The 27,697-nt window shown below is 42.1% G+C and overlaps 2 protein-coding genes across 2 annotated transcripts in view; one reads left to right on the top strand and one right to left on the bottom strand.

Moving 5' to 3' along the window:
- The first annotated feature begins 6,923 nt into the window (after positions 1–6,923).
- Positions 6,924–12,804, top strand: sf3b6 (splicing factor 3b, subunit 6). Its single transcript, XM_037750322.1, has 4 exons — positions 6,924–7,161; positions 8,150–8,268; positions 8,803–8,941; positions 12,129–12,804. The coding sequence occupies exons 1-4, from the start codon at positions 7,132–7,134 to the stop codon at positions 12,216–12,218; spliced, it is 378 nt and encodes a 125-aa protein (XP_037606250.1). The 5' UTR covers positions 6,924–7,131; the 3' UTR covers positions 12,219–12,804.
- Positions 12,805–18,474: 5,670 nt separating this feature from the next.
- The window catches only part of vsnl1a (visinin-like 1a), a 58,726-nt gene continuing 49,503 nt past the window's right edge, over positions 18,475–27,697 (bottom strand). Inside the window, exons 3-4 of the mRNA XM_037750318.1 lie at positions 23,553–23,768; positions 18,475–20,185 (exon numbers count right to left, since the gene is read on the bottom strand). Of these exons, the coding sequence (XP_037606246.1) occupies positions 19,988–20,185; positions 23,553–23,768 (414 nt within the window). The 3' untranslated portion in view covers positions 18,475–19,987. The remainder of the gene's footprint in view (positions 20,186–23,552; positions 23,769–27,697) is intronic.

The raw sequence follows: 27,697 nt of genomic DNA, 5'->3' as shown, positions 1-27,697 counted from the left end.
AGACCCGAGGCTCATTGATGCACGTGGGGAGCGAAGGCTGGCCCGTGTTGTCTGATCCAATAGAAGAGCTACTGGAGCTCAAACTGCTGAAAGAGTTAATGCTGGTTCTGATAGAAAGGTGTCAGAACACACAGTGAGGAGTAGTTTGTTGTGTATGGGGACCGGTCAGGGTGCCCATGCTGTCCTAATGTTACGGCTGATTGGTGTATCTGAAGCATGTTCATTTACATGTTAGCAGCACTATAGCATATAATTAACTACTACATGAAAAATAACATCAGTTGTGGGCTTTTAAAATAATGTCCTTAGATCATTAACATCAACATATACTGTAGGTGATTATCATCATGGAAATTTGATGTATTGTCTGCCTCAAAAACTATAAGTTTTTGTTTGTGAAATAAACCACACAAACATTGTAAATACAAAAACTTTTATTCACACACACAAAATGAAGATAAAAAGATGCAAATAAAAAAAATTACAATGTTTAATATGTTTGGGAATTCCCTCTGTGCCTCGAACTTTGTACAGTTTGAATTTGAGGGTTTCCCTCTGAGATGGGTGGACATTGAGTAACATGTCCCAGAGGACCTTTGCAAAACGGCCTTCAGCAACATCCCGCTCCACAAATTTGTTCTGCAGCTTATCCAGGTGCGTCAGTCTTCCAGAATGACGTCCTCCAAGTTGAGCCTCTTCTTTGGAGCTACAGCGCTGGGAGATTCTGTGTGCTCAGGTGAAGGGGTGTACCGGAGAGGGGCGAAGTCCGAGGTTCTGGACAGGGGGCACGGTGTTGTTATGATGATTTCTTCCCTTCTGTTCCTTTCTTTATATTTCTTTATGACCGACTTTTGTATTCTGAAATATCCCCTTCCTTTCTGGTCCTCCTCCCATCTTTTCTAACATATCTCCACTCCTTTAATCTTAAATCACCACTTTTCCTTCTCCTTTCCCAAGTACAACTGGTACTGTTATTTCCTTTTGCAACAAACTTTTTGCTAGTTTATCGGCAAACTCATTCCCTTTCACCCCCTCATGTGCTGGAACCCAACAGAATAGCATATCAATACCCCCTCTATGCAGTCTTAACAAGCTATAGTATAGTTTAATGCGTACATCTTGCCTTACAGCTTGTGTTGACTGTATGCTTTCCAGAACAGCTTTTGAATCTGTGCATGTATCCACTCTGTCTGCCAGTCACTGTGACCCGAATGATCAATCTCCTCTACTAAAAATGCCACGAGCGTATAGACATACAAGGTGTAGAAGAACCTCCTTCACCTAAATGAAACTGCTTACACATATTGGTCTAATTAATGCCCACGAAGACAACTTTAATATAACTTGTGGACTAAATGACAGTAAGTCAACTTTTACATTATACAAATCTTTCAGGCGTCATGTGTATCGTAATCATGGGGAGCGTGTGCTACCTGATAGCGATCACAATGATAAAAACAATGACACTATTCATGGTTTATTACTTGCATGCGAAGAATGTTCCTCTTTTTTTCTTAATCAAATACATTTTGCATATTAACACAAATCTTCTATGCTGTAAACTTCTTGTCCCAGTGTTATGATTCCCACCTGCATGCATACACAGTCAAAGTTGATCCTCAGTGGAGTGTAATTAAACCAGGACAAGAAGTAGACTTTCAATCCCTCAATGTGTACTGTACAGTGTTGATGATCAGTTATGTTACCCTTAGAAATTTTGAAATTGTTGTGGCTGAAAAACGTTGAAAGAAAAAAGGAGGAAATGTGTTATGCTGGATTGTATTGTGTTGCATTGATAGTTAACATTATTCAGAAAAGAATTTACAGATTTTTTGAAATTCTGTATTGATATAAAATATATTTGTGATGTTTTTATATCAGTTTTAACAAATTGTATGACTTCTATGATTTAAATATTGATAGTGTAAAAAAATGATTCAGGTTAATAAATGTGGGAAAAAAATATTTTTGTCTGTTTCTCATGTTGTACTGAGAACAAATTTGCCAACATAAGGTACAAAGTGTGTGTCACTGGGGCAGTACCCTCTTTAAGGCCAAATTTGTACCATTTCCAAGGGTACATTTAAGTCCTAGAGAATTAAGGTCCATTTATGTCCCCAGGGGTACATATTTAAGGGGTACAATGGGTGTACCTTTGAGAGTACTGCTCCAGTGACGAGCTGTTGGACAGTGTATATACTGATACCTGGTGTGAAAGTCTTTTGGAGATAGATATTTTAAACTCTCACTCACTCATCTTCAACAGGAGGCAACAGCTCCAGCAGGGGACCCTAAATTTCCGTTTTCCGGGCCTCATTAACCAGCTCTGACTGGGGGATCCTGAGTGATCCCAGGCCAGTGTGGAGATATAATCTCTCCACCTTGTCCTGGGTCTTCCCTGTGGTCTCCTCCCAGCTGGTCATGCCTGGAACACCTCCCTATCACCCTATCTCTAAGGGAGACGCCAGCCACCCTCCTGAGAAAACCCCTTTCGGCCGCTTGTACCCGCGATCTAGTTCTTTGGGTCATGACCCAACCCTCATGACCATAGGTGAGAGTAGGAACGAAGACTGACTGGTAGATCTAGTTCTTTGGGTCATGACCCAGCCCTCATGACCATAGGTGAGAGTAGGAATGAAGACTGACTGGTAGATCTAGTTCTTTGGGTCATGACCCAGCCCTCATGACCATAGGTGAGAGTAGGAACGAAGACTGACTGGTAGATCTAGAGCTTTGCCTTCCGGCTCAGCTCTCTTTTCGCCACAACGGTGCGGTAAAGTGAATGTAATACCGCCACCCTGCTGCTCCGAGTCTCCGGCCAATCTCATGTTCCATAGTCCCCTCACTCACGAACAAGACCCCGAGGTTCTTGAACTCCTTCACTTGGGGTAAGGACTCATTCCCTACCCGGAGTAGGCAATCCATCTGTTTCCTGCTGAGAACCAGATATTTTAAACTCGGGAATATAAACACCAACTCCTACATACTCCTGTTTATTCTTGGAACCATCTGTATATATCTTGAGATAATTATAATAGCCATTCCTCAGATAGACACTTGCTATAACTCCCATTTAATTTAGTTGCCATTCCCTTTTCTTTTTCCTGGATACTCATGTCTACTTTAACTTCTGGGAACAGCCAGGGGGGTACGCTGCTAACTGGTGTGGATCTGGTGAACTCTAAGGCCTCCAATCCATATGTCCTCACTCTTTCTTCCCATGTCCATCCTAATCCATACCCTTGAAACGTAGAATAATTCCAACAGTTTTGAATTATTTTCTTTGTAGGATTATCTCCCCCGCTTCCTTTTAATCTGACCCAATATGCAAGAGCTAACTTCTCTCTTCTTAACTCCAATGAAGTCTCGCCCGCTTCAATTAACTGTATTAATGGGTGTTGACTTAATAGCTCCAATACATAACCGTAATGCTTTATACTGTAATCTATCCACTTTTTGTAGTGATGCCTTTGCTGCTGTTCCATATACTATACAATCCGGTAACGTTCTTCCGGTAACGTTCTTCCAGTAACATTCTTCTTCTTCTTCTTCTTCTTCTTCTTCTTCTTTGTCTTCTTCTCTTCTTCATTTGATTTGGCAGACTAGACGTTGCTATGGCATATTGCTGCCCTCTACTGATTATTAAATCATCCTCTTAACAGTGTAGGGGTTCTACTTTGGTAGGTTTTGGTTATTAGCAAAATAATTAATAAATAATAATATAATTATTAATATTAATAAAGATTATCAATAAACATCAATAATAAACGGGGCACCACCATGGAATCAGGGACCAATGACCAAAACGTTAATATAGTCTCATTATATATGCTAAACTATCAATTTGGAACGTTGATTAATAATTAAATTAATAACTATAACCAAAATAGATAGTAAAGGTTGAAGGATATCGGAATTCTTGACATAGCAGAGGTTGGCATTATTCACTCTTGTGCAACATTAAAGAGACCAGCATGTATATTCCACAATCATTTATTTACAAGATAATAAAGGTTCAAAACACAATATTAATCTAACTAAATAACTAAACTAAACAAACCAAACACAGTGTGTAAGCATGTGTGTGTGTGTGTGTGTGTGTGTGTGAGAGAGAGAGAGAGAGAGGGGGGGGGGGAAAACAAGATGGGTTCTTGTCTCAAAATGTCTGTATGGCCTACAAACAAAATGGCGAGCACTGTAAAACTACAAAGATGGCTGAATCAAAGATGGCGGAATCAAAGATGGCGGAATCAAAGATGGCCGTCAGCATGTCATCACATGACCTCTTTGTTCTAGGACAGAGAGGGGGGTGATGTATGGGTTAAGATTATCTGAAGCTGTATGTTTATGTTTAACTAATTCACAGTTTCTGTATGTGATCTTTATGTGTGTTAGATATGCAGTGGGTTAGAAAAGATGGTTAGTTGCATGCAAGACCTTGTCTATGTGAAGCATAAACTAAACACATCAGATGTGGCGAAGCCAGTTACCCAAAAATCAAATACAGATAAATCACCACAGTCAAACTCAATGAATAACATTAAACCAAATCAATACAAGTACTTTCTAGAAATCAAAGTTGGACAGTCTTGCTCAGCCGTGTGCGATTGCTAATGCTAAGGCCCAGTACGTTACCAATCCATGGAAGAAAAGGGTTTGTGATTCCATGTGTTGAAGTTGTGGTTCCAAGTCAAAGAGGTCGTCTTTGCTGTTAGTTTGGTGCTAACTTCTTCGCTTGATAGCTTGAAGTTAGCTGGTGAAAAGGGCAGAGCACTCGCGTCGTCTGCCGTTTGGTTCATTGGTTGCAATGGCTGTTTCCTAACAGGCCATTGATCAGAACAGAACTGTTTCTACAGCTTCTGGACTGGAGAGCTTAGATGAAGAATAGAAAGAGCTGTGGGTCACCTCCAGCAGCTGGTCAGCTTGTGTCAGGAGGTGAAGAGCAAAGAGTCGAAAGAGAAGGAACAAAGAACATTCCTCTGGTTTTGTTCTGTGTGATTTTCACACCTCTGGGTGAAATGTTACTGTAGCCAATGAGGACTGAGATCAGAGTCAAGGATGGTGTTACTGAGTTCATAAAGTGACTGTCTCTGCCACCAGAAATGGCAGGTCCCTACAACAGTTACTTAAATTCTTTTGTATAGTCCAATACTGTGCAGATACTCCATCAGTTTCTTCATTTTAGTCCAGTTATCCCGGTTGAGTAACGTGCGCAGGGTAAAAACGGTTTCTCCAGGTGCTCCCAGGTCTCTGAACAGTTTTCTCCTTTGATGTGAGTAGTTCTGGATGAGGACGTGTCTTACTGTCCCTGAGTCTCCACACTTACTGTACACTTGCCATCTGGATGTTTCCCAATCAGAGTCAACCCACTCATAAGCCCACAATGCCCCAGCCTCAACCTGCTTGTGATTACTGCATCTTTTCTATTGCAGGCAAAATGGCTTTTAGATTTTTCCACTGTTTCCTGTATTGTGAAGTAAGACATCCCCATTTGTCTTTGTCCCATGTCCTCTGTCACATTCCTTTGACTGTCTTGTAAGCGATTAAAGTATATTCTGATGGTCCGTATTGTAGGGCTATTTCTATTTTGTCCACGAAAGCAGCATTCTGTGACAAGTAATCTGCCTCCTCATTCCCTTCTACACCCTTGTGTGCCGGTACCCACAGAAACCCCACCTCACACCCTGCTCTGTGAGTTCTGTACAGTGTTTGATCAATCTCTGTCAGTACATCAGGTCTGGATTTGGATTTGCTTTCTTTTATTGAAGTTAACGCTGCTGCCGAAATCACCGCATATGACCGAATTACCTGGTTTATTGTCCTCTACCCATCAAAGTGCCCATAATATTGCTATCATCTCTGCTGTGAATACTGACATCTGATCTAATAATCTATGTCCCTTTTTAAATCTTAATTCAGGAATGGACATTCCAAAAGCCACTTTGCCACTCTCTGGGACCTTTGATCCATCTGTATAAATGTGTAAATATGATCACCATTGTTGCTGCAAACAGGTTTTAACCTCCTTGACTATATCAACTGATTTATTTATGTTGTTATAATTCAATATGCATAGGTCAACTTCAGGATCTGGGATGAGCCATGATGGTACACCTGACCAACAAACTGGAGAGCACACACTAATATCAACCATTCCCATTTCCTCCGCCTCAGATTTTAGTTTACTTCCAAAGTTTGTTTTGGCCTTACTCGCTGATCCCAGGAATTACCAATGATGATCTAACAGGCATTTTGTTGGAGAGTCCTTTTATTTTCATTAAGTATCTCAATCCAAGTTTGTGTCTTCTAATGTTCGAGGGCATCTCTTCCATTTCTATCAATAAGGCCGGTGTTGGAGTAGTGCGGAATGCCCCACTGCATATTCTCAGGGCTTTAGCTTGTACTCTATCCAGTCTGTTCATTACGTTAGGAGCTCATATTTGCCAAACTAGAGACTTCAAAAAAAGGGAGGATTTCAAAACCAAAGTGGGGGATCTGGGGGTCCTCCCCCAGAAAAGAAAATGAGTTTCAGAGACTTTGTTTCCTGCATCTGCTGACTTTTAAAGACTGAAAATAACAAAATAATAAGTCCACTGCAACAGCATATTTATGTTAAATAGGTCTACTTTTGTTTGTTTTGCTTGAGTATTGCTTTCTCTTAGTTTATATTAATTTCTCTCTTCTTCTCTCTCTCTCTCTCTCTCTCTCTCTCTCTCTCTCTCTCTCAGTCCCTCCGTAATAACAGTGATCCTGCGATGAGACTCCTCTCCTGCAGGGGGCAGCACCGGCAGCACGGCGCCATATTTGCACCGAGGCCTATGGAAAAAAGTCATATCACCAGTGGTATTACACATGCGCAGTAAAATCTGTTCTGCACTCGCCGAAATTGGGTCAATCGCAACGCACGACCGCAGCTTCAGTTACAGTGCGCATGTGTCATACCCCATAACCCCGGACCCATGTCCGCCTGTGACCAAGCCTCCTTTCATAGGCCTTGACTTGCAGCCAGTCGCTGATCCGGAAACAGAATTTCGTCACTGCCTCCATCTTGACGGAAGAAGAGGGAGAGCTGTGAAGCTGCGTGTTTATTGTTCAGCTGACTATCTGATTTACACATAGAACTCTTCCACCATGGCGATGCAAGCAGCGAAACGCGCTAACGTGAGTGTGATCGAGCAGGCTGGTTTACTATTATACATGTGAGGAATAGAACTATTGAGGTTAGCTAGGTTAGCTTGGTTAGGCTAGCAGCTAGCGGCACCCAGCGTTAGCAGACGGCTAGCATGCTAACGAACTGAGAAACAACTAACACTGTCTATGTTAAACAAGAAGCCACATTCTTCTGTCTACACATCTAACAGGACCTATAGAGGGGACTGATTTGGGACCATTAGCGGTCTGTAGTTTAGTGATGTGATGTGGCAACATGCACGCTGGTGGACTGGAACACACTGACACTGTTAGCTAACGTTAGCTAACGTAACTTTAACGTTAATGAACGTTAATGTACGATGATCTAATCTAGGGCTGGTTGATGGCCTCTGAGAAACCAGTCATATTAATATGGATTTAATTAATGATCATATTCCATAGAAACGAGACACGTGCTGTTGAGCGTGTAGACTCTATCCCAGTGCAGGTTAAATGATCTCTAGAGTCTGTGTGTGTGCTCTATCTGATGCACCAACGGTTTAAATGTCAGTCCCCAGCAGTAGTTGTGACGTTTTGTAGTTTTTAATGTTGACATTGTATCCTCATTTACTTCTCTGCGCATATTTTTCTTTATCTGTCACTTCCAATACAAATGCTACTCACTGTAATTACATATAGTATATAGATAAATTCACATATACATAATGATCCAGTCCATGTATATCCATCCAGTGTTTATACATTTACACTATTTGTATTGTTTACAACTTCCAGAACACTTAACTTGTATTCAGACATTTAGTTTTATTATTGTATTCAGACTTTTTTGTCGGTCATTATTGATCATAGCTGTTATTTCTACTCTGTGTAAGTACATTAAGAGAGCTGCATAAAACCGGCGTCAAATTCCATGTATGTTTGTACTCTGCAAAATAAATGTGATTGTGATTATCTAAAAGATGCTTATCTCATGTGTTTTTCTTGCTGTGTGTTGCAGATTCGATTACCTCCCGAGGTGAACAGAATCCTGTACGTGAGGAACCTTCCTTACAAGATCACAGCTGAGGAAATGTATGATATCTTTGGGAAATATGGACCAATACGCCAAATCAGAACGTAAGTTATACACTGACTGTAGCTCCTGCATCAGATCTAGGGCCACACACAACTCCCATCAATGTATTAGGCTTTTCATGCCATTCTAAAGCTTAAATGGGTGCAAAAAATGAGTACTTGAATTCTCTCCCCATCATTTTTTGGAGGTGCATGTTATGAGATCTCTACTACTCACATTGGTGAGTCAGGTAGGTTAATCAGCACTGAGTTTAATCTCTTGAAAAAGACAGGCAGATGTGGATTCAGTCTTAATTGGGATAGCAGGACAACATTGCCTGAAAGAGAAAGGCCAAAAATTATATTTTTAGACTGCATCTGCTAAAATTGATGCTGCACAGATTTGTAGACCAGCAGGAATGAATTTTCACTATTGACCATATACATTTACAATAATATTCTACGTAAATAGATTATAATCTGCTTTTTTTTGTTAAATACGGTATACACTTTACCTTCCCCTGAACACCGGTGCGACTCTGCACATATTGGTCTTGTAGTCACTCCTTGTGTGATTTTCTCTTTCTCACTTCTCAGCGGGAACACACCTGAATCAAGAGGAACAGCGTATGTGGTTTATGAAGACATCTTTGATGCCAAGAACGCCTGTGACCATCTGTCAGGCTTCAACGTCTGCAACCGATACCTGGTGGTCCTCTACTACAATGCGAACAGAGTATGTTTGAGTATTTTCAGTGACTACGTTTACATGCACACTATTATTCAGAATATAACAATATTCTGAATTTGATATGGGCCATGTAAACAGCATATTCAGTTTGGATGTTCTGAATTATTCCGAATGGAGCATTTTCTGATTAAGACGTGTAGGGATATGCCGATATTATTCACGTTTTAGGAGCATTCTTTGGACTTATATATATATATATACTGTACAGTGCATTCATCTCAGTTGGTGTTTTTACTGCAGTTTGCTACACACGGCCTCTTGCCTGTTTACGGCCAGCTCTGTGCGTTGTACACAAACCAACTAAACCAACAGTTTGTAGAGATGCATGTCCAAAAGAAAAGAAGGAGAAACACACCTACTTTATGATGAAAGACTTGGATATCAACAGGTTTTTGGATATGCGCCAATATCGCAACGCTGACTTTTTCAAGAAGGTCCATCCATCCATCCATCTTCAACCGCTTATCCGGGATCGGGTCGCGGGGGCAACAGCTCCAGCAGGGGACCCCAAACTTCCCTTTCCCGGGCCACATTAACCAGCTCTGACTGGGGGATCCCGAGGCATTCCCAGGCCAGAGTAGAGATATAATCTCTCCACCTAGTCCTGGGTCTTCCCCGTGGTCTCCTCCCAGCTGGTCGTGCCTGGAACACCTCCCAAAGGAGGCGCCCAGGAGGCATCCGTGCTAGATGCCCGAACCACCTCAACTGGCTCCTTTCGACGCAAAGGAGCAAGGACTCTACTCCGAGTCCCTCACGGATGACTGAGCTTCTTACCCTATCTCTAAGGGAGACGCCAGCCACCCTCCTGAGGAAACCCATTTCGGCCGCTTGCACCCGCGACCTCGTTCTTTCGGTCATGACCCAACCCTCATGACCATAGGTGAGAGTAGGAACGAAGATTGAACGGTAGATCGAGAGCTTTGCCTTCTGGCTCAGCTCTCTTTTCGTCACAACGGTGCGGTAAAGCGAATGCAATACCGCCCCTGCTGCTCCGATTCTCCGACCAATCTCACGTTCCATCGTCCCCTCACTCGCGAACAAGACCCCAAGATACTTAAACTCCTTCACTTGGGGTAAGGACTCATTCCCTACCCGGAGTAGGCAATCCACCGGTTTCCTGCTGAGAACCATGGCCTCAGATTTAGAGGTGCTGATTCTCATCCCGACTGCGTCACACTCGGCTGCGAACCGATCCAGTGAGTGCTGGAGGTCGCAGACCGATGATGCCAACAGGACCACATCATCTGCAAAAAGCAGCGATGAGATCCTCAGCACACCGATCTGCAAACCCTCCTCCACCCGACTACGCCTCGATATCCTGTCCATGAATATCACGAACAGGATTGGTGACAAAGCGCAGCCCTGGCGGAGGCCAACCCCCACCGGAAACGAGTCCGACTTACTGTCGAGGATCCGAACACAGCTCTCGCTTTGGGCGTACAGGGATTGGATGGCCCTGAGAATTGCCCCCCTCACCTCATACTCCCGCAGCACCCCCCACAGTATCTCCCGGGGGACCCGGTCATATGCCTTCTCCAAGTCCACAAAACACATGTAGACTGGATGGGCATACTCCCAGGCCCCCTCCAGGATCCTTGCGAGAGTGAAGAGCTGGTCCGTTGTTCCACGGCCAGGACGGAATCCGCATTGTTCCTCTTCGATCTGAGGTTCGACTATCGGCCGAACCCTCCTTTCCAGCACCTTGGAGTAGACTTTACCAGGGAGGCTGAGCAGTGTGATACCCCTGTAATTGGCACACACTCTCTGGTCCCCCTTTTTGAAAAGGGGAACCACCACCCCGGTCTGCCACTCCTTAGGCACTGTCACCGACTTCCACGCGGTGTTGAAGAGACGTGTCATCCAAGACAGCCCCTCCCCACCCAGAGCCTTCAGCATTTCTGGGCGGATCTCATCAATCCCCGGGGCTTTGCCACTGTGGAGTTGTTTGACTACCTCAGTGACTTCCACCAGGGTAATTGATGATGGTCCCCCATCAGCTTCCAGCTCTGCCTCTACCATTTTTCAAGAAGGTGGTTGAGGCAATGAAAGAGGGAGGCTGTGTTCGCACGGTCCTACAACTCCGCCATTGGTTACGTTAATCGGAGTATGCACGGTTGCATGTAAACAGGAATATTGGTGGTATATTCATTTTCATCAGCCATGTAAACAGCTTAGTAGGAATATTGTCTTTTTCGGAATAAGGGCACAAACTGCAATATTTTGTGCATGTAAACGTAGTTGGTGTCAGTAGGCATCGTTGGGTCAAAGGGCAATGTTTATGCTTAGGGATGCACCGATACCAGTATCGGGTCCGATACTGTGCTCATGTACTCGTATTCGCAAAACGGCTCCGATACAACGGCACCGATACCACTTTACAGCAGCGTGACGTTTACCTCTCGCCACCATCTTTCGGGTCCTCACGCTCCACCTCCCCGACGGTGCGGGCGAGACGGACCGATACCATACCACCTTAGCTGGCGCGCGCCGGCCCTCACTTTCATTACGCCACAGGCTTTTGCTTGCATTCTCTGACTCGCTCTTGCGTTGGACTCCTTGGTCCGTGTTTCAAGATGGGTCGGGTGGGTTGCCGACATCGCCGCAGACCCCTGGCCCCTTTTACGTGGGCCAAAACCCGCGCTGGGGACACGACGCGGTTGAGGCGCACTGAGGACAGTCCACCCCGGTCGACAGTCGCACCGGGCCCCGTCCCTCCCCGGCGGGGAGAGAGGGCGCAGCAAACTCTTTGTCCACGGTGCGGCGATGTCCGGGCGTGGAACGCTGTAAAGCTGCGGCCACGAGCCGCCTTGACCCCGAGCCTTTCCAAGCCGACCTAGAGCCGGTGGCGGCGCACCGCCTCGTATGTGGGACTCCCCAGCCTGCCGTGTGTCGCTCACACCCTCCAGCTGGCTGTTAACGAGGGTCTTTTGGCTCAGAGAAGTACTCGTATCGGTACTCGGTATCGGCGAGTACCCAAAAGTCAGTACTTGTACTCGGTCTGAAAAAAAGTGGTATCGTTATATCCCTAGTTATGCTTTAGTAAAGCTCAAACCAAAATTGAGTTTTGGGAATTGAAAACTTATTATGGTTTTTGAATCTTTAGAATTATGAATCTTCATGCGATTATTCCATTTGATGAAGTTTTCTCTTTGTTTATCAACTCTCTTTGCAGGCGTTCCAGAAGATGGACACAAAGAAGAAAGAGGAACAGCTGAAGCTTCTAAAAGAGAAATACGGCATCAACACAGACCCTCCAAAATAGCATCCTGGAAACCCCCCCCCACCTCCACGCCTTTCACCTCCATGTTCACAATCTTTCTCTCCTCTGTCTGTACAAACCACCCATGGGTTTCAACTATTCTTTTTTTAATGATTTTATTGAAATGAGGACTTTGATATTTTTTTAGCTTTATTATTTCCATCATTAAATCCGTGTGCACACTGGTCAGACTGGCAGTATGTGTGAACACTGGTCAGACTGGCAGTATGTATGAACCCTGGTCAGACTGGCAGTATGTGTGAATTAACATCAGAGCAGGGAGCTGTTATGTGCCAGCTGCATAGAACTCCACTTTCAGAACTTTGGTTGGTGATCCTGTCAAAGTGATCGACAGGCACAACAAACTCTTCAGCAAGAAACAAGTTTCACCAGGATTTAGATGGTGACTGGTCATAGTATTCAGCCTGGGTAAGATGGCTCCATATTTTTCACTCTTTTTGTTATTGTTTTCATACTTCTACAATCTTATAATTTAAAGCCAACCATGGTCTTGCAGTGTGTGATATGAAACTGAGTTGATCAGTACCGACTATGTAAAGTGTATAAAATAAATGTTGCTTCTCTAAAAGCTCCCGTCTCCTCCCTCTTTACATACTGTAGATGGAACGTAGTGGAAGTGCTGTCCTCTGTGTGAACCATTTCAGATCAATAGACTGTATACATTTTCCACATTTGCACAGTGGTCGGGGGGGGGGGGTCGCCTGATTCTTCTAGTTTGCCTGAAGCTCCGCTCAGCTTGTGGTGATGCAGTCCCTGGGGTGTTAGATTGGAGTTTGCTGTGTGAGGACACAAACCTCTAAGTGAACCCTGTGCGATCAGTGATTTTGAGGTACTTGTACTTTACTTGAGTATTTCCATGTTCTGCTACTTTCTACTTCTACTCCACTACATCTCAGAGGGAAATATTGTACTTTCTACTGCACTACATTTATTTGGTAATTTAAGTAACTTTGCAGATTAATAATACGAAATATAATCAACTAATAAATGATGTTGTAATATTAGATTAAGATAAGACTTTATTGATCCCCAGAGGAAATTCACAAACTACCCAGCAGCAATAAATTGAGCAGTTAAAATGAGCTCCACCTTTACCAGCATCAACATTAAAGAGTTGAACACATTAATGCACCAATAATTAGAATACAGTAACATATATTATTCTGCATAATGAGTACTTTTACTTCTGGTAGTTTAAGTATGTTTTGATGCTAATACTTTTGTACTTTTACAGTGAAAGTACAATATAAAACTATTGTCGGCTCATTATGAAACTGTGGCGGGCGTAATTAATGGTAAACACTGGAGCCTGATCCGCCTACCTCCAGCTGATCAATGAGAGATGACGTTACCTCCAGAGGGTCGGACTCATACACGGATTCAGATGTCCCATCATAAATATAAATATGATGTAATGGAACTTCCTGCTGTAGGGCCCTATATTATAAAGTACGATGATAGTGAAGATGACAGAAGTTGAGTTGATTAACTAGATTCACATGATTTGAGTTAAGTGAGACATGTTTTGTTATTTCAGAGTTCTTTTTGCCATAGGTTTATTTTATCAATAGTTTAATTTAAAATCAATACACGGGCTAGATAAGACCTGGGACCATTAAAGTAACCGTTTTTATTTCCATTGAATAAGAGAGCATTAATACATTAACCATCATTGTGGCATGTCTTGATAAACCACAGTGAAGGTGTCAATAAATAAATAATAAATAAGGTCTATGATTCTAAATTAGAAAAGTTCTGATCAGTCAGGAATAGGCGTGGTTTTAAATATTAATAACTATTACAGACTGGGCTAAAACACACTAGAGGCCTGATTCTCCTTTACAATTATTCATCAGCTACATGTTTACAATCAGACAGGCAAACTCATTAAAATACATCATAATTAAGATCAGTGTATATAATGGAATAGTAGCATTACAATGTACCAGAGGTCACCAAACTTGGGCTTTCATAACAAAAAATTCTCCAGGGGGGCATGCCCCTGGACCCCCCTAGCTGGCTACTGTTTCCCCCTGGCTGGCTACTGTTTCCCCCTAGCTGGCTACTCTTACCCCCTAGCTGGCTACTGTTTCCACCTGGCTGGCTACTGTTTCCCCCTGGCTGGCTACTGTTTCCCCCTGGCTGGCTACTGTTTCCCTCTGGCTTTCTATTCCACATCCTTGTGGAAAGCCCCGATTGGGGTCTCAACAAATTAAAAGCCAGGGTACAGAGAGAACAAGAAAATGAAAGGTTCAGAGAAGCAATGACCAAATCTTTGGAGAAGCAGCAGGTATGACAGGCAAAGCTGAGCGTATACAGATGAGGAGCTATAGGCAGACTAGCAAATAAAACCCGCTAGCAGGCTCATTTTTAAAGTTGGAGTGAAGATACTGGTATCATATGAAACTGGGCGACCTGGAGTCAGGTTGTTTGAGGGGCCCAATTTGGAAAATCTGTCCCCATGCCCATAATTCCTAATGGCTGGCCTTCTTTTACTGAAGAAAGATTCTGAATGCAGGACTTTTACTTCTAACAGAGTATTTTTACACTGTTACTTTTACTGAAGTACAAGATCTGAGTACTTCCACCACTGGGTAAACAGCTGCAGTACTTACTGAATACCCACTTGTTAGTGTTATGGCCAATGTCAATCCACCTGAAAAACCATAGAACAATATGAAAACTAGAAACCACCTTTTGATTAGGCATACCACTATTTAATAAATAACTTTGTTTCAACAGTGACATCTGGTTGTTGTACAGGGACATTATTTTAGAAATATGTCTCCCAGTAAGCCCTGCATCAGTGCAACCTCTTCAGTACTGGATGCTCATATATTGATCTCTTGCACTGACTCAAATCAAAGGAGAAGGAAACTGGATTGTTCATTTCTCACAGTTAAAGTATCTTTGCAGACAAAAGGTGTAACCCAAGACCACACCAAGCTATGGACATTTATCAGCTGGATGTGGGCTGCTCTACTCTCTGCATGGTCCCCCTGGTGTGCTATGTGACATTTAGGTTATCATGCAAAAATGCTATACAGGACTGTTTTTTACTGTGTAAGTTAATGTTTCATGTACGCTACTTGAATTTGTAGAATCACATTGTTGGCAAAATGTTGTTTAAATGTTTTCAACCTACAGTCAAGGTCAGTGGTTCCCAGCCTGCACACATGCACCCCAGGGGGCACGTTAACAGCTGCCAGGTAATGCACATATTTATTAGGTCTGTCAAAGTTAACGCGTTAATGCAAATTTGTTTAAACGCCACTAATTTCATTAACGCATTAATGCAATCAGTCTTTCGGAGGTTGTTGCTGGCTATGTTTTAAAGCTAGAGTGAAGATACTGATATCATATGAAACTAGAAAACCTGATGATTCCATCGGTACCAACATGTCATACTAGCTTGAAGGAGGCTAAATAACGCTCCAAACAAGCTACATTTTGTTGAGGAAAACTGCCATGGCCATTTTCAAAGGGGTCCCTTGACCTCTGACTTCCAGATATGTGAATGTAAATGGGTTCTCTGGGTACCCACGAGTCTCCCCTTTACAGACATGCCCACTTTATGATAATCACATGCAGTTTGGGGCAAGTCATAGTCAAGTCAGCACACTGACACACTGACAGCTGTTGTTGCCTGTTGGGCTGCAGTTTGCCATGTTATGATTGGAGCATATTGTTTTATGCTAAATGCAGTACCTGTGAGGGTTTCTGGATAATATCTGTCATTGTTTTGTGTTGTTCATTGATTTACAATAATACATATATACAAAGCAGCATATTTGTCCACTCCCATGTTGATAAGAGGATTAAATACTTGACAAATCTCCCTTTAAGGTAAATTTTTTTTAAACAATATTTTGATTGAATTTTTACATATAAACATACATACATACAGTACACACAAATAGACAATAACAATATCAATAATTAAATCATACAATGAAACATTTAGTCAGAATTTTCACAGTAATCAAAGAATTTTCACATATCTAACAAAGATAACAAATAAAATAAAAGATAAGACAAAATAAATATACACCTCAAAGAAGAGAAACAAAACAAGAAAACAGAAAAAACACAACAACACACAACAGTTTCATTAACAGCACTCAACAACACACAGCAGTTTCAATACGACTGCACCTTGACGTCCAAACTCCAATAAAGGTTTCCACTCTTTGTCAAATTCTGCTGCTCTTCCTCTGGTTATGTATGTAAGTCTCTCCAGTACAACACAAGATGCCATCTCCCTCACCCATACATGTATCGGAGGTAAATCCATTTTTTCTCCAAGACAAAGCTATCATTCTCCTGGCCTGCAGGAGTCCAAAGTCAATTAGAATTAACTGTTTTGAGTTAATGATAAAATGATCTGGATATATACCTAGTACACATATCTTTGCTTGGTGAGGCACCTTCACTCCAACAATCTCAGATATATTCTGAACAATTGTTTCCCAGTATTTGTTGAACTTCGGACAGTCCCATACACAGTGAAACAGAGTACCCCTTCCTTCTAAACATTTAGTACAAGTGTCTGAGACGTCAGGGGACCATTGGTTCAGTTTGGCCGGGGTAATGGAAGTTCTCATTAACCATTTGTATTGTATTAGTCTCATTCTTGTATTGATTGATTGTTTTTGGGCCTTTAAACATGCAGTTCCCAATCAGTGTCTTGTATGTCCTCTGGAATATCCAGTCTCCATGCCTCCAGCCTGTCAATCGTAGACTCCTTACCATATGACATCAAAGCTGCGTAAAATAAAGGTTTCTCTGTTGTTCCTTTCAGGTTTTTTGGATCTACAGAGTACAGATCCTGTTTTAATGGAATGTTTGGTACTGATGCCTGCTCAATATTCATCCAGGCTGGAAGAACCTCTATTGAGAAATTAAACATTGCAGAACATAACTGAGATGACCAATAATACTATTTCAGATTAGGGAGACGCAGCCCCCCCTTTCATAAGACAGGTATAGCAGCTGAAGTCTCAGCCGAGATCTTTTGTTATTCCAAATGAATTTACCAAAAGCATGATTAAGCTTATCAAAAAATAACTTTGGTAATGAAGAGTGATTGAAAGAGATACATACATTTTGGCAATATATTAATTTTGTCATGTCATGTCATGCTCTCATCTTCAACCTCTTATCAGGGGTCGGGTCGTGGGGGCAACAGCTCCAGCAGGGGACCCCAAACTTCCCTTTCCTGGGCACAAATATACAATACGTAGATTATTACACGGTTTTAAACATAAAAATTCTAAATGTGTCCCAGTTTATTTCCTGTTGCAGTGGATGTAAATGAAATCAGCTGACAGGAGGTAAACATGGACTCAAACTGTTGCCTAGCGACGCAATTCCGTTGAAATGCACTAAAACGGAGTGTTTCAGACAGAGGGTAAATACAGGTATATTCAGGCAGACAGTATGAGGAAAATAAAGTATTTTTTTTTAATATTAAATCATGTAAACATGTTCTATTAGAAACACAAAATACAAGTATGAACATGAAAATGAGCACGATATGGGACCTTTAAGTTGTTTATTGCATAGATGTACGGAGCTTCCACGTTAATCCGTCATCTTGCCCCCCCCCCCCCCTTTAAGGTACATTTTGATAAAAAAAATGTGATTAATTTGCAATTAAATATTTGAATGGATTGACAGCCCTATTTGGAACATGAATGGGTATTTGAGATAATCTGACTACAGATGTTGGGAGCCACTGGTCTACGTGTACAGCTACATCTGACATTGCTGGAGAAGATGGTTGAGAGTTAACACACCAGACAAGAGCCCATAGAGTTCCTTTTATTAGATTAAATCACAACACAGGGAGTAGTGCAGCCATGTCGTCAGGGACACAATACATGCTACAAAGGAATCCTTGTACACGTTTTGCCTTTGCTTACATTTGGTATCTTGATAGCAATAATAGTAACAACAGAGTTGGAATTGGAAACATTGTCTGGCCAAAGATGTTCATGTAAAGAAGTTCAGGTTACAAAGTGACAGGGGGGGGGGCGGGAGGAGCGAGCCACACTGCTGGGAGATGACGATGGACTGGTATGTTAGATCTTTATTGCAATATTACGACATAGCACATCTCCTTGAAGCTGTTAACACTGGTAGTATTAATGCAGGGGGGGAGTGGTGCTTTCAGACAGGGCCGGGTAAACTCCTTCAGGTTATTTCCAAATCATTTGCAGGAGGCACCACACTTCACTGAACTTCTCTACATTTCGAACGCATCAGTATGTGAACAATGTGTGAGAGAAGGGAGTAAAAAAGTACAAAAAGATTGACTGATTGGTAAGAGAGAAATACTTCCGAGGGTTCGGGTTAGGGAGGGCCAATTGTCCAACCTACTAAACACATGGCTTTACAGTAAGGGCTGTCCTCTACTAGTTACATACTGTGTGTAATGAAAAACCATTCACTGCTCCTCTCACTACGTTAGCACTCATTTACTTCCACTGAAAAAAGACAAACGACAAAGTTAAAATGCTGCACGGGGCCTCATGTCTTCTCTTCTTTTAGCGCTCCTGAATTCATCGTATTGATATGCAACCTGCGGGCTAATCGGAACAAAAGTGGATGTGATGGTGACACGTAGTTTGATAACAACGCTCTCCAGCTATAGATCTTCGTTCTAATCTAATTTAGCTTTCATTTGTTCTCCAGGGAATCCAGATGGAAATATTTCATCTCATGCCTCCGGTCCATTAGCTTCACAAATCTATCAATTTAGCTTTTTTTTTAATCTGATACTGGCTCAAAATGACGGATTCCTCCACATTCAACATCTAATTTGTAATGAGATAGTGTGTTTGAATGCACGGGGGTGGGGATTTAGTACTTAGCAACATATACTACAGCGAAATCTACGAGGAAACATGCTCCCACAGTTAAAGCAGTCGAAAGAAGACGCCTCGGCGGATCACAGAAAATACACCCCGCATGACTACTGATTTTTTATCCTGCGAAAATGTTTTCTGTGTCACCGCGCTGCTTTGATAAGGCTTCCTGTCTTCGATCACAGGATGCAAAACGAGGAGATTTTTTTAAGGCAGAACCTAAAGGCATGCAAATTAACTACATTTACATCTTTTTTACTGACAGTACAAGCATGTTTCAGAAGGACAAAGTTGGACAAATCCATCTCTTCTAGAGATAATATTGGAGACGATGGATAGAGTGTCTTATTGGAGGCAGATACATTATCATAGGAATTTGGTTCGGTTGATATTACTCGGTATTAATGAAACACATACAGCTAGCGTCGGTAAACTCGGAACAATAAATAGAGTAGCGGCAAATTCGACGTGGCACATCACTGATGCGCAAGCTCCAGTAGAATGTATGGAAAATACTTTGCACACTTCACATTTTGGCAGTTGATCTTTAGATAATTGAAATATATATATTCATATTTATATATCTATATTTATTATTTGTGCATATGTAGTGAGTGTGTGTTTGTGTGTGTACTGTACGTGCACCCGTACACTGTTGTTGTATGTTGTGTGTGTAGATCTTTTTTTTTATAGCAAATAACATTCTCATGCACACGAGTGTTTCAAACACAAGAAGCAGATCCATTGAAAGGTAGTCCAAGCATATATATATTTTTTTCAGTGGAAATAGCTGCAAACTGAATGGAACATGAAATTCTTTCTGTGCAGTCCGTGGTGGCTGGCGGCGGCGGCGGCGGCGGCGGCGGCCTCGCCCGTACCGGCCTATTTCTGGAGGTCGCACTGCAGCAGTAGTACGATGGATGGGTCGCTCTTGGCCGCCTCCTTGAACTCGTCCAGCGAGATCTGGTCGTCGTTGTTCTTATCCATCTTGGAGAAGATCTTGTCCACCCGCTGCTCGGGCGTCAGGCCGTCCTCGTTCATTTTCATCATGATCACCGTGCCGACCATCTTGTAGATCGCCTGCGGTGGGGGGGGGGAGGGAAGGAAAGAGAGCGGCAGATTGTATTTTTTTTTAGAAGAGATAGAGCGCACCTCAAGTCTCTTAAAGCGGCAATATCTTTGGCGTCATTGGGCAAAAATTCCATAATAACCTTTTAGCATATTGTAATTCAAGTGTTGATCTGGCTCACAAACATTTTACAGCTGAACAGTACACTACAAGATGTTTCTGAAAACATCTGAGGAGAGAAATAGGCATTATAGTAACAGAATATTGATTCATATTTAATCAGCGCTGCCTAGTTTGACTCTTTGATCGGAGTTTGTGAGTGATTGACAGCTGCTCAGAGACGGCAAGGCTCCAGCTTGGCTCTGATTGGTTGTTTTCCTCCGGTCTGTGAAATCTTGCAGATGCCGTAGGACACCGGAGGACAACAGAGGACACTGGAGGCAGCTGATTAGACTGTTGTCAGGCTATTAAATAGGCGTCATCAGTCACTATAAGCCCCATAGATGTGGGTCAATAGGGGTCTACTACACCCACTAGTAGGTTTTATCATATATTCGCATGGTAGATCACTGAAAGAAGGTATAAAAGAACATGACAGCGACCTCTAGTGACCGTAGTAATTATGACAGGAGCAGAAGCGGAAGTCACGTGCTGTAGTATAGACAGCCTGAAACTCCATATGGGATGGAGGTCGGGGACGATGGATTGGAAACACAGGGGTTTCACCCAGGAGACCGAATTCCGCATCCCATGTGAAACTAACAATGTGTAGATGTCTTTGTGTTGTTATTTTAACCCAAAACACGATGTTTTTCCCTAAACTTAACTGTTTTTGCTGCCTAACCTTTTTGTTTGTGTTCAAAACATGACGTCTCATTCAGTTTTAAGTTGCTTTTAAGTTTCACTTGCACAACATAGTAGGTGTAGTAGGCCTCTACTCCCCACCTCTATGGTGCTTATAGCGACTGATAACGCCTATTTAATGTCCATATAACAGTCAAATCGGGTACTACTGTCAGGATATAGCCACCGTTTTATAAAAACAACTTTTTTTTAATCATATTTGCTCCAACCTGCCTACTTCAGCTCGGATGCAGCCACATTTTCCGTCACTTGTGTGTGTTTTCCTGAGAGATGCAAAGAAAAGACGCGAGGAAAGAGGAATCAAGGGAAACATGTTGAGATGAGGTGTCAGTTTCTGATGTCGGCAGCACAGATGGAGCACAGCTGGATCTCCTGTCAGCCGGCTTCAGCTGCTCTGCAGCGTCTTCTGATGCCTCGCTGTTTGTGTTTGCACAGATAATGTGATGTGCTGTCCAAATAATAATAGAGATGCACAGTAACCACAGCCTGTGCTATTAGTTTTTTAAATTATTATTGATGTCCTCCCACATGGCAGAACAGAATGTGAAAGATTAGTCTCTGCAAGATGCATGAAGAACATGATTCTATATTTATACTATGTGCAGATGAGTCAAAGCACAGTTTGTTCGTGGACTTTTTACTGCTCAGATGCATGCATGTATGGATGGAAATAATCAATACAATTATAAATAATTAATTAAAATTATAATAAAATAAAATAAATACAAATTATAATTGAATAATCCAGGTTTTGTTTGGTAGTATAAATATTTTAGAGATATTAAATTAGCCTAGGTTAATATATCTTACATGAAGACATAGTTACCCTCGGCACGGGGATTTAACGTGAGTAAATAGAAACAATCATGCCGATAGACAATGTCATTTTGATTGCTCTGCCTGACGATGATATTATCCATGAGACCAAGTGCTCTAAATTCTACATGAGTTGGCTCGTTACATGCTCTTCTGCCTTTCGTTGCTTGTTTCTTAGTCGTACATTTGTGTTTATGAATAATTTGTGTCTTGTCAGGCCCTGCAGGCTCAGCCCTCTGCTGTATAACCTTTAACTAAGTAGAAAAAAAAAATCAAAAGTGCTGCAACCTCGTGACTCAGCAGGTTAAAAAACACACGAGGCATGTGGCAATGTATCACTTGCCAACTGCTTATTTGCCAGTATGCCAAACTGTTCCTTTAAAAAGAAGCTAGCTCAAACAGAGCGTTTCAGACAGAGGGTGGAAAGAGTTGCTGCAGCACGGCCGGTGTGAGAACAGTAAACTGTTTTATGAACATTAGTACAAACATGTTCTAGTAGAAACCCAAACTACAAGTATGCACCTGAAAATGAGCATGATAGGTCCTCTTTAAAACAGTGTTGCCAGTGAATGCACTGATGCTTCATTGTATCAGTTCAAGATCAAACTAGAGACCATCTTACGATGGGATCACACTGGCCGCAACGCCAAATCGGGCCAGGTCGTAAAGTAGGGGGGGATCTCAACTAAACACCTGTAAAGTTCCGTGACTGCATCTTTCATGGTTGTGACACTATCGCGGTGACAATATCAGTCTACAGACAGACAGACATAAACATCTGGCAAAATTCTCAAAAATCTTTAGATTACTAAGTCTTTTAAAGGGATTGTTTGTAAGAATCAGAAATGTCTTGTTAACAGCGACACCTGTGGCCGTCAAGTTAACGAAAGTCAGCGTCCTGTTGCTCTACATAGACATGAACGAGCATCACTCAAAACAGTGAGGTGTCACACGTCAGCTAAAAGCACAATATCACTCTATATTTCAGCTGCTTGGCAGTAATGTTAGCTGACCAGACGAAGGTCTCTCCATGAATCAATGCTGATCCTAGTGTTGGCTTTTCCTGCCTCAGACTCCCGACCGCGGCCGGAGGGAACGGGGGAGACGCCGGAGTTTTGGTCGGAGACGATAACGTTTCTCTCTGCGGAGCCCCGTCACTTCACAAGACATGGGAAACCTCTGTTGGTCTGGAGTAGCTGCAGCAGTTATTTCTGTACAAACGTCCACTGTACATTCACTAGATATTCTCAGAGCTAAACTAACTCTTCTGCAGGGTGGAGTGAGCGCGCATGAACGTGACAGGTGGAGAGAGAGAGAGAGAACGAGTGCGGTGTGTGAGTGAAGGCAGACAGAGGACCAGAGTACAGCAGAGACTCCGGCCCTGGAGACCAAAGCTACGGTCTCCTCTGTGTCTTCTGACTACAGTCGGGGGCTGGAGCAGGAAGAGTTAACACTGTTTAACAGACGGGCTTCACTAGATAGAACTTTGAGGTTTTGGTGCTTCCGTGTAGTTTGTGTTGGAGCCTGAGTCTGAACAGCGTAGCCAAAAGCGAGCGCTCATGGGACACCGACCCACAATGATTTATACGTGTAAGAAGTTACAAACAGTCCCTTTAACTTGGCTCCATTGCAATGTGGCTGTCAAAACAAAAAAAATCCATTTAGCTCCCTTAAAAAGATGAATACATGATATGATACCTGGATGATCTCCAGCATCTCCACCCGTGTGATCTTGCCATCTCCGTCCAGGTCGTACATGTTGAAGGCCCAGTTGAGCTTCTGCTCGAAGCTGCCTCGTGATGTGATGGACAGCGCGCAGATGAACTCTCTGAAGTCGATGGTGCCATCGCTGTTCTTGTCGAAGGTCCTGAAGGCGTGCTGGGCGAACTTGGACGCATCGCCGTATGGGAAGAACTGGGAAGGACAGAAAGAGGAAGAGAATATATCATAATATTTATGATCAAGTCAAGTTCCAGAGTCAGCAGTTTTAGTATTCCCTCCAAAAATGATGCACTGTGTATTTATCGCCAGCAGTTTTGGCGCTCCCCGTCTCCAACTCTGCTAACCTGGTAAACGCAGCTGGTGTTCAGCCCTTTCTTTCTACATAGATTTTGCCTTTTAATGGCCATTTCATTTCATTATTAATTTCATTTATATTTATTTTAGACAGAGAAAGGTTAAGAAACGTGTGGTAATTTGTAAATAATAGTAATAATCCACAATTAAAACTCCGTACTATATTCATTCATCGAGCTCTCCAAGTCACTGCATGTTCTACAACACTGTCAGACACATATTTCAGAATAAAAGCCTCTGGTTAACAAATGAAGGAATTCTGTCCACAGAAAAAACGCTTGAGAGCTTTTATTTTGAAATGAAAGCAGGAAGTGTTGATTTAAAAATAAGTCTTTACTTTTTTTTCATGTCCGTAACATATTCTACAGATAGACATCAAAACTGTAGTAATGTAGCTGATATGATGTCAATATACAGTCAGTAGATCACCTTCACTGTCCTTGACATATTCTACAGATAGACATCGAAACTGTAGTAATGTAGCTGATATGATGTCAATATACAGTCAATAGATCACTTTCACTGTCTGTGGCTGCTGTGAGACGCGCGCGGCACGCGTCAAGCGTCAAAAATAGGCCAGACCTCTATTCTCTAGAAGAGACGCAGCTGAGACGCATATCCAGTGTGACAGCTCTAACCTGTTAACACGGACGCCAGAATAAAAACAACAGGTAATGCAGCCGCCATGCGCTCCTGATGTTCCTGGTGTGTCCGAGGCGCCATAAACTTGATATCTCCGTGATGCAAACACCTCCCAAATTAACATCAATATTCAGCAAGAAATTTGCGCAAAAATACACCATATTTGCCTGTTCACCTCCAAAACACGCCTGTACCTTTATATAACCTTGGTCAAATCTATCAGAGCCACTATCAGATTTTGCCACATCATGTGGTAGTTTGAAAGGGCAGATTAATGGAAACAGATGGTGCTATTTGGGAAAATAATGGCAAAGAATCATTTGCATTTTAAATCGATGGACATTCATTACCTGCAGTAATTAAGTGAACTTTGATTTCCTATTCTCATCCAGTGCTTTTAAGTTCCACCTCTGTAAATGTTATCACTGGTCTGTGTATTCATGTGCATGTTTGCATAACTATCCATACTGCAAGGTGGCTTAAAGAAGTCTGGCAGATTGCCCTATAGTGGGGGGGGGGGGACGTCAAGTATCAATCTTTTATTATATAAACTATTAAACTCTTAACAACCCAAGCACTATTGTGTCTTTCAGAGGTTGTAGTGGACTAGGTCTTGGAGCTAGAGTGAAGATATGGTAAAATATGGAACCAGAAAACCGAAGGAATCAGTTGGTACCAACCATGTCATGGCCATGTTTGGCAGCTATTTCAGATTTAGTCTTAGTCTTAAAACGAAAATGCTTATTAGTTTTAGACACATTTTAGTCATTTCTATCCTCCATAGTTTTACTGAGACAAGAAGGACAGAGACAGACCGCCGCAGCGTGTTGTGTGTGTGTGTGTGTGTGTGTGTGTGTGTGTGTGTGAGACAGAGAGAGAGTGACACAGAGAAGGGAGGAGAGGTGACAAAAATAAAGAGATTTTGGTAAAGTTTTTATGTTTTTAAACTACAGTTTAGTCTCGTCTTTTTTCGTCAACGATATTGCATTTTTGATATCGTCAACGTTAGTGTTTAATGACATCGGTGTCGTCTCGTCATTGTCTAGTCTTACTCATGGAAAAAAAGAAAAGAACCTATTTCGTCATAGTTTTGGTTAACGAAATGAACACTGGTTGGGAACAACCCTAAATAACGCTCCAAAGTTACGCTACATTTAGCGAGGAAAAACCAGCATGGCCATTTTCAAAGGGGTCCCTTGACCTCTGACCTCCAGATATGTGAATCAAAACTCTGAGATGAGCAGAGTGAAAACTGGAACTTATTAGATAAAACAGATGTTGACACACTGCGTAATTTGCAGTTGAAAAAAGGTAATAAATTGCAATATATCTTATCTCAATACTCAGCATATCGCAAAATGATTCAAATTGCAATAAGATGGTATGGTGATAATATCGTATTGTGGGGCCTCTGGCGATTTCAAACCCTATAGTGTACAGTTCCCTTGGGAAACCTGTCACTTCAAACTCTATAGCCTACAGCCTTTCCGTAGAGATGCATATGGAATTCTGGCAACAACAATTCCATTGTATTGGTCCCTAAAGGGACGTTGTCTTTTCCCTCAGGCCCCTACACCTATGAAGGTCAGGGTGACCGACACACAGCAGCCAGGAGCCGGTAGAGCCATTCATTCACTCCGAGACACTTTCACACACCGGATGCGTCCTCACACAAATGACTTGAATATGAGTCTTCCAGTTACACTACCTCCTCCCTCACTACTTCCCTTTGCAGCACTTTCCTGTTCTGAAGTGTTTTATATCCCTTGATAACAGTATCTAATGTTTTCTGACACTTAACTGATCACGGGTGTCACCTTGAGGCTCAGTGAACTCTCAGCTTTAATGGGTCCTGTGGGTCTTTGCAGCCAGTGTCACATTTAATTCAACTAATTCAATTTAATGTTTCAAATATAATCCCTGTACTTTCATCTAGGGCAGGGGTCAGCAACCTTTACTCTCAAAAGAGACATTTTAGGCAAAAAAAAAAAAATAATCTGTCTGGAGCTGCAAAACGTGATCATTGTGATGAAGGTAACACAGTTTATAGTCTGAGTATATAGTATATAAGTCTAATGCAGTGAGGGCCAAAGAGACAATGTACTACGGAGTATTAAGGCCACATTGAGGGAAAAAACATCTGAGATTTACAGAATAAAGTCAGAATATAATGAGAATAAAGTCATAACTTTACGAGATTAAAGTCATAATTTTACGAGATTAAAGTCATAATTTAACGAGATTAAAGTCATAACTTTACGAGATTAAAGTCATAACTTTACAAGAAAAAAAAGTCGTAATATAACGAGAATAAAGTCATAACTTTGTAAAAATTACATTTCTGAACAAAAGTTTTAAGTATCATAAACGTGTGTTTGCCACAGAGTTTTTTTCCGCAGTAATCCAAAACCCAACGGAATAATCCCGTTGTCTTTTTGTCAAGGGAACCAGGGAGATGCTAACTTCCTGGTTTGCCTACAAAAATACGTCATCCCTGCAGCACTCCATTGGACAACAGTACTGGAGAATTAAGAAATTAAAATCAAGCCTAAATCATGTAATAACTATCACGGAGTTACAGTGAAAGAGGTAAAGATAAAACAATACTTTTTTTGCCCTTTGCACATTTAAAAGGTTAAAACTGGTTTGTACTTAGTGCGATGACGCCAAAGTACGGCCCTGCGACTCTACTGTATATCATTTAGTAAATACTATGGATCAGCTCTGAACTTAAAGCCCCTCTGTGTGTCGGAGGTCCAAGCCATCCATGTCATCACTGCATCCCTGAGCTACATGTACACAAGGTCAAAGGCTAATGCAGTAACTCTGTGGATGACCACTGAGCCCCTGCTCGGCTCGTTATCTACTGGAGACCGCGAACCCCGTGGGTGGCCGCGAGAAGCCGAGCGATTCATTAGATGCAACCTTCCACTTGACCTCTCTGGTAAAAACTCTTAGAGCCGACGGTAATCTAAGCTGAGTGAGGCTGCTTTCTGAGGATTTATGAACAGCCGTCATTAAGGAAATGGAACAAACTGGGAGAGATATTCCATTCTGTGGGATTATTTGAGCAAACATCTTGTAGTTTATTTTGTGCAGTTTTGTTGCCGATCGTACAAAAAACA

The sequence above is a fragment of the Sebastes umbrosus genome, chromosome 18 (genome assembly GCF_015220745.1).
Source record: "Sebastes umbrosus isolate fSebUmb1 chromosome 18, fSebUmb1.pri, whole genome shotgun sequence".
NCBI lineage: Eukaryota > Metazoa > Chordata > Actinopteri > Perciformes > Sebastidae > Sebastes > Sebastes umbrosus.
Note: the sequence above shows the minus strand (reverse complement) of the source record. Positions and strands in the feature narration are given on the sequence as shown.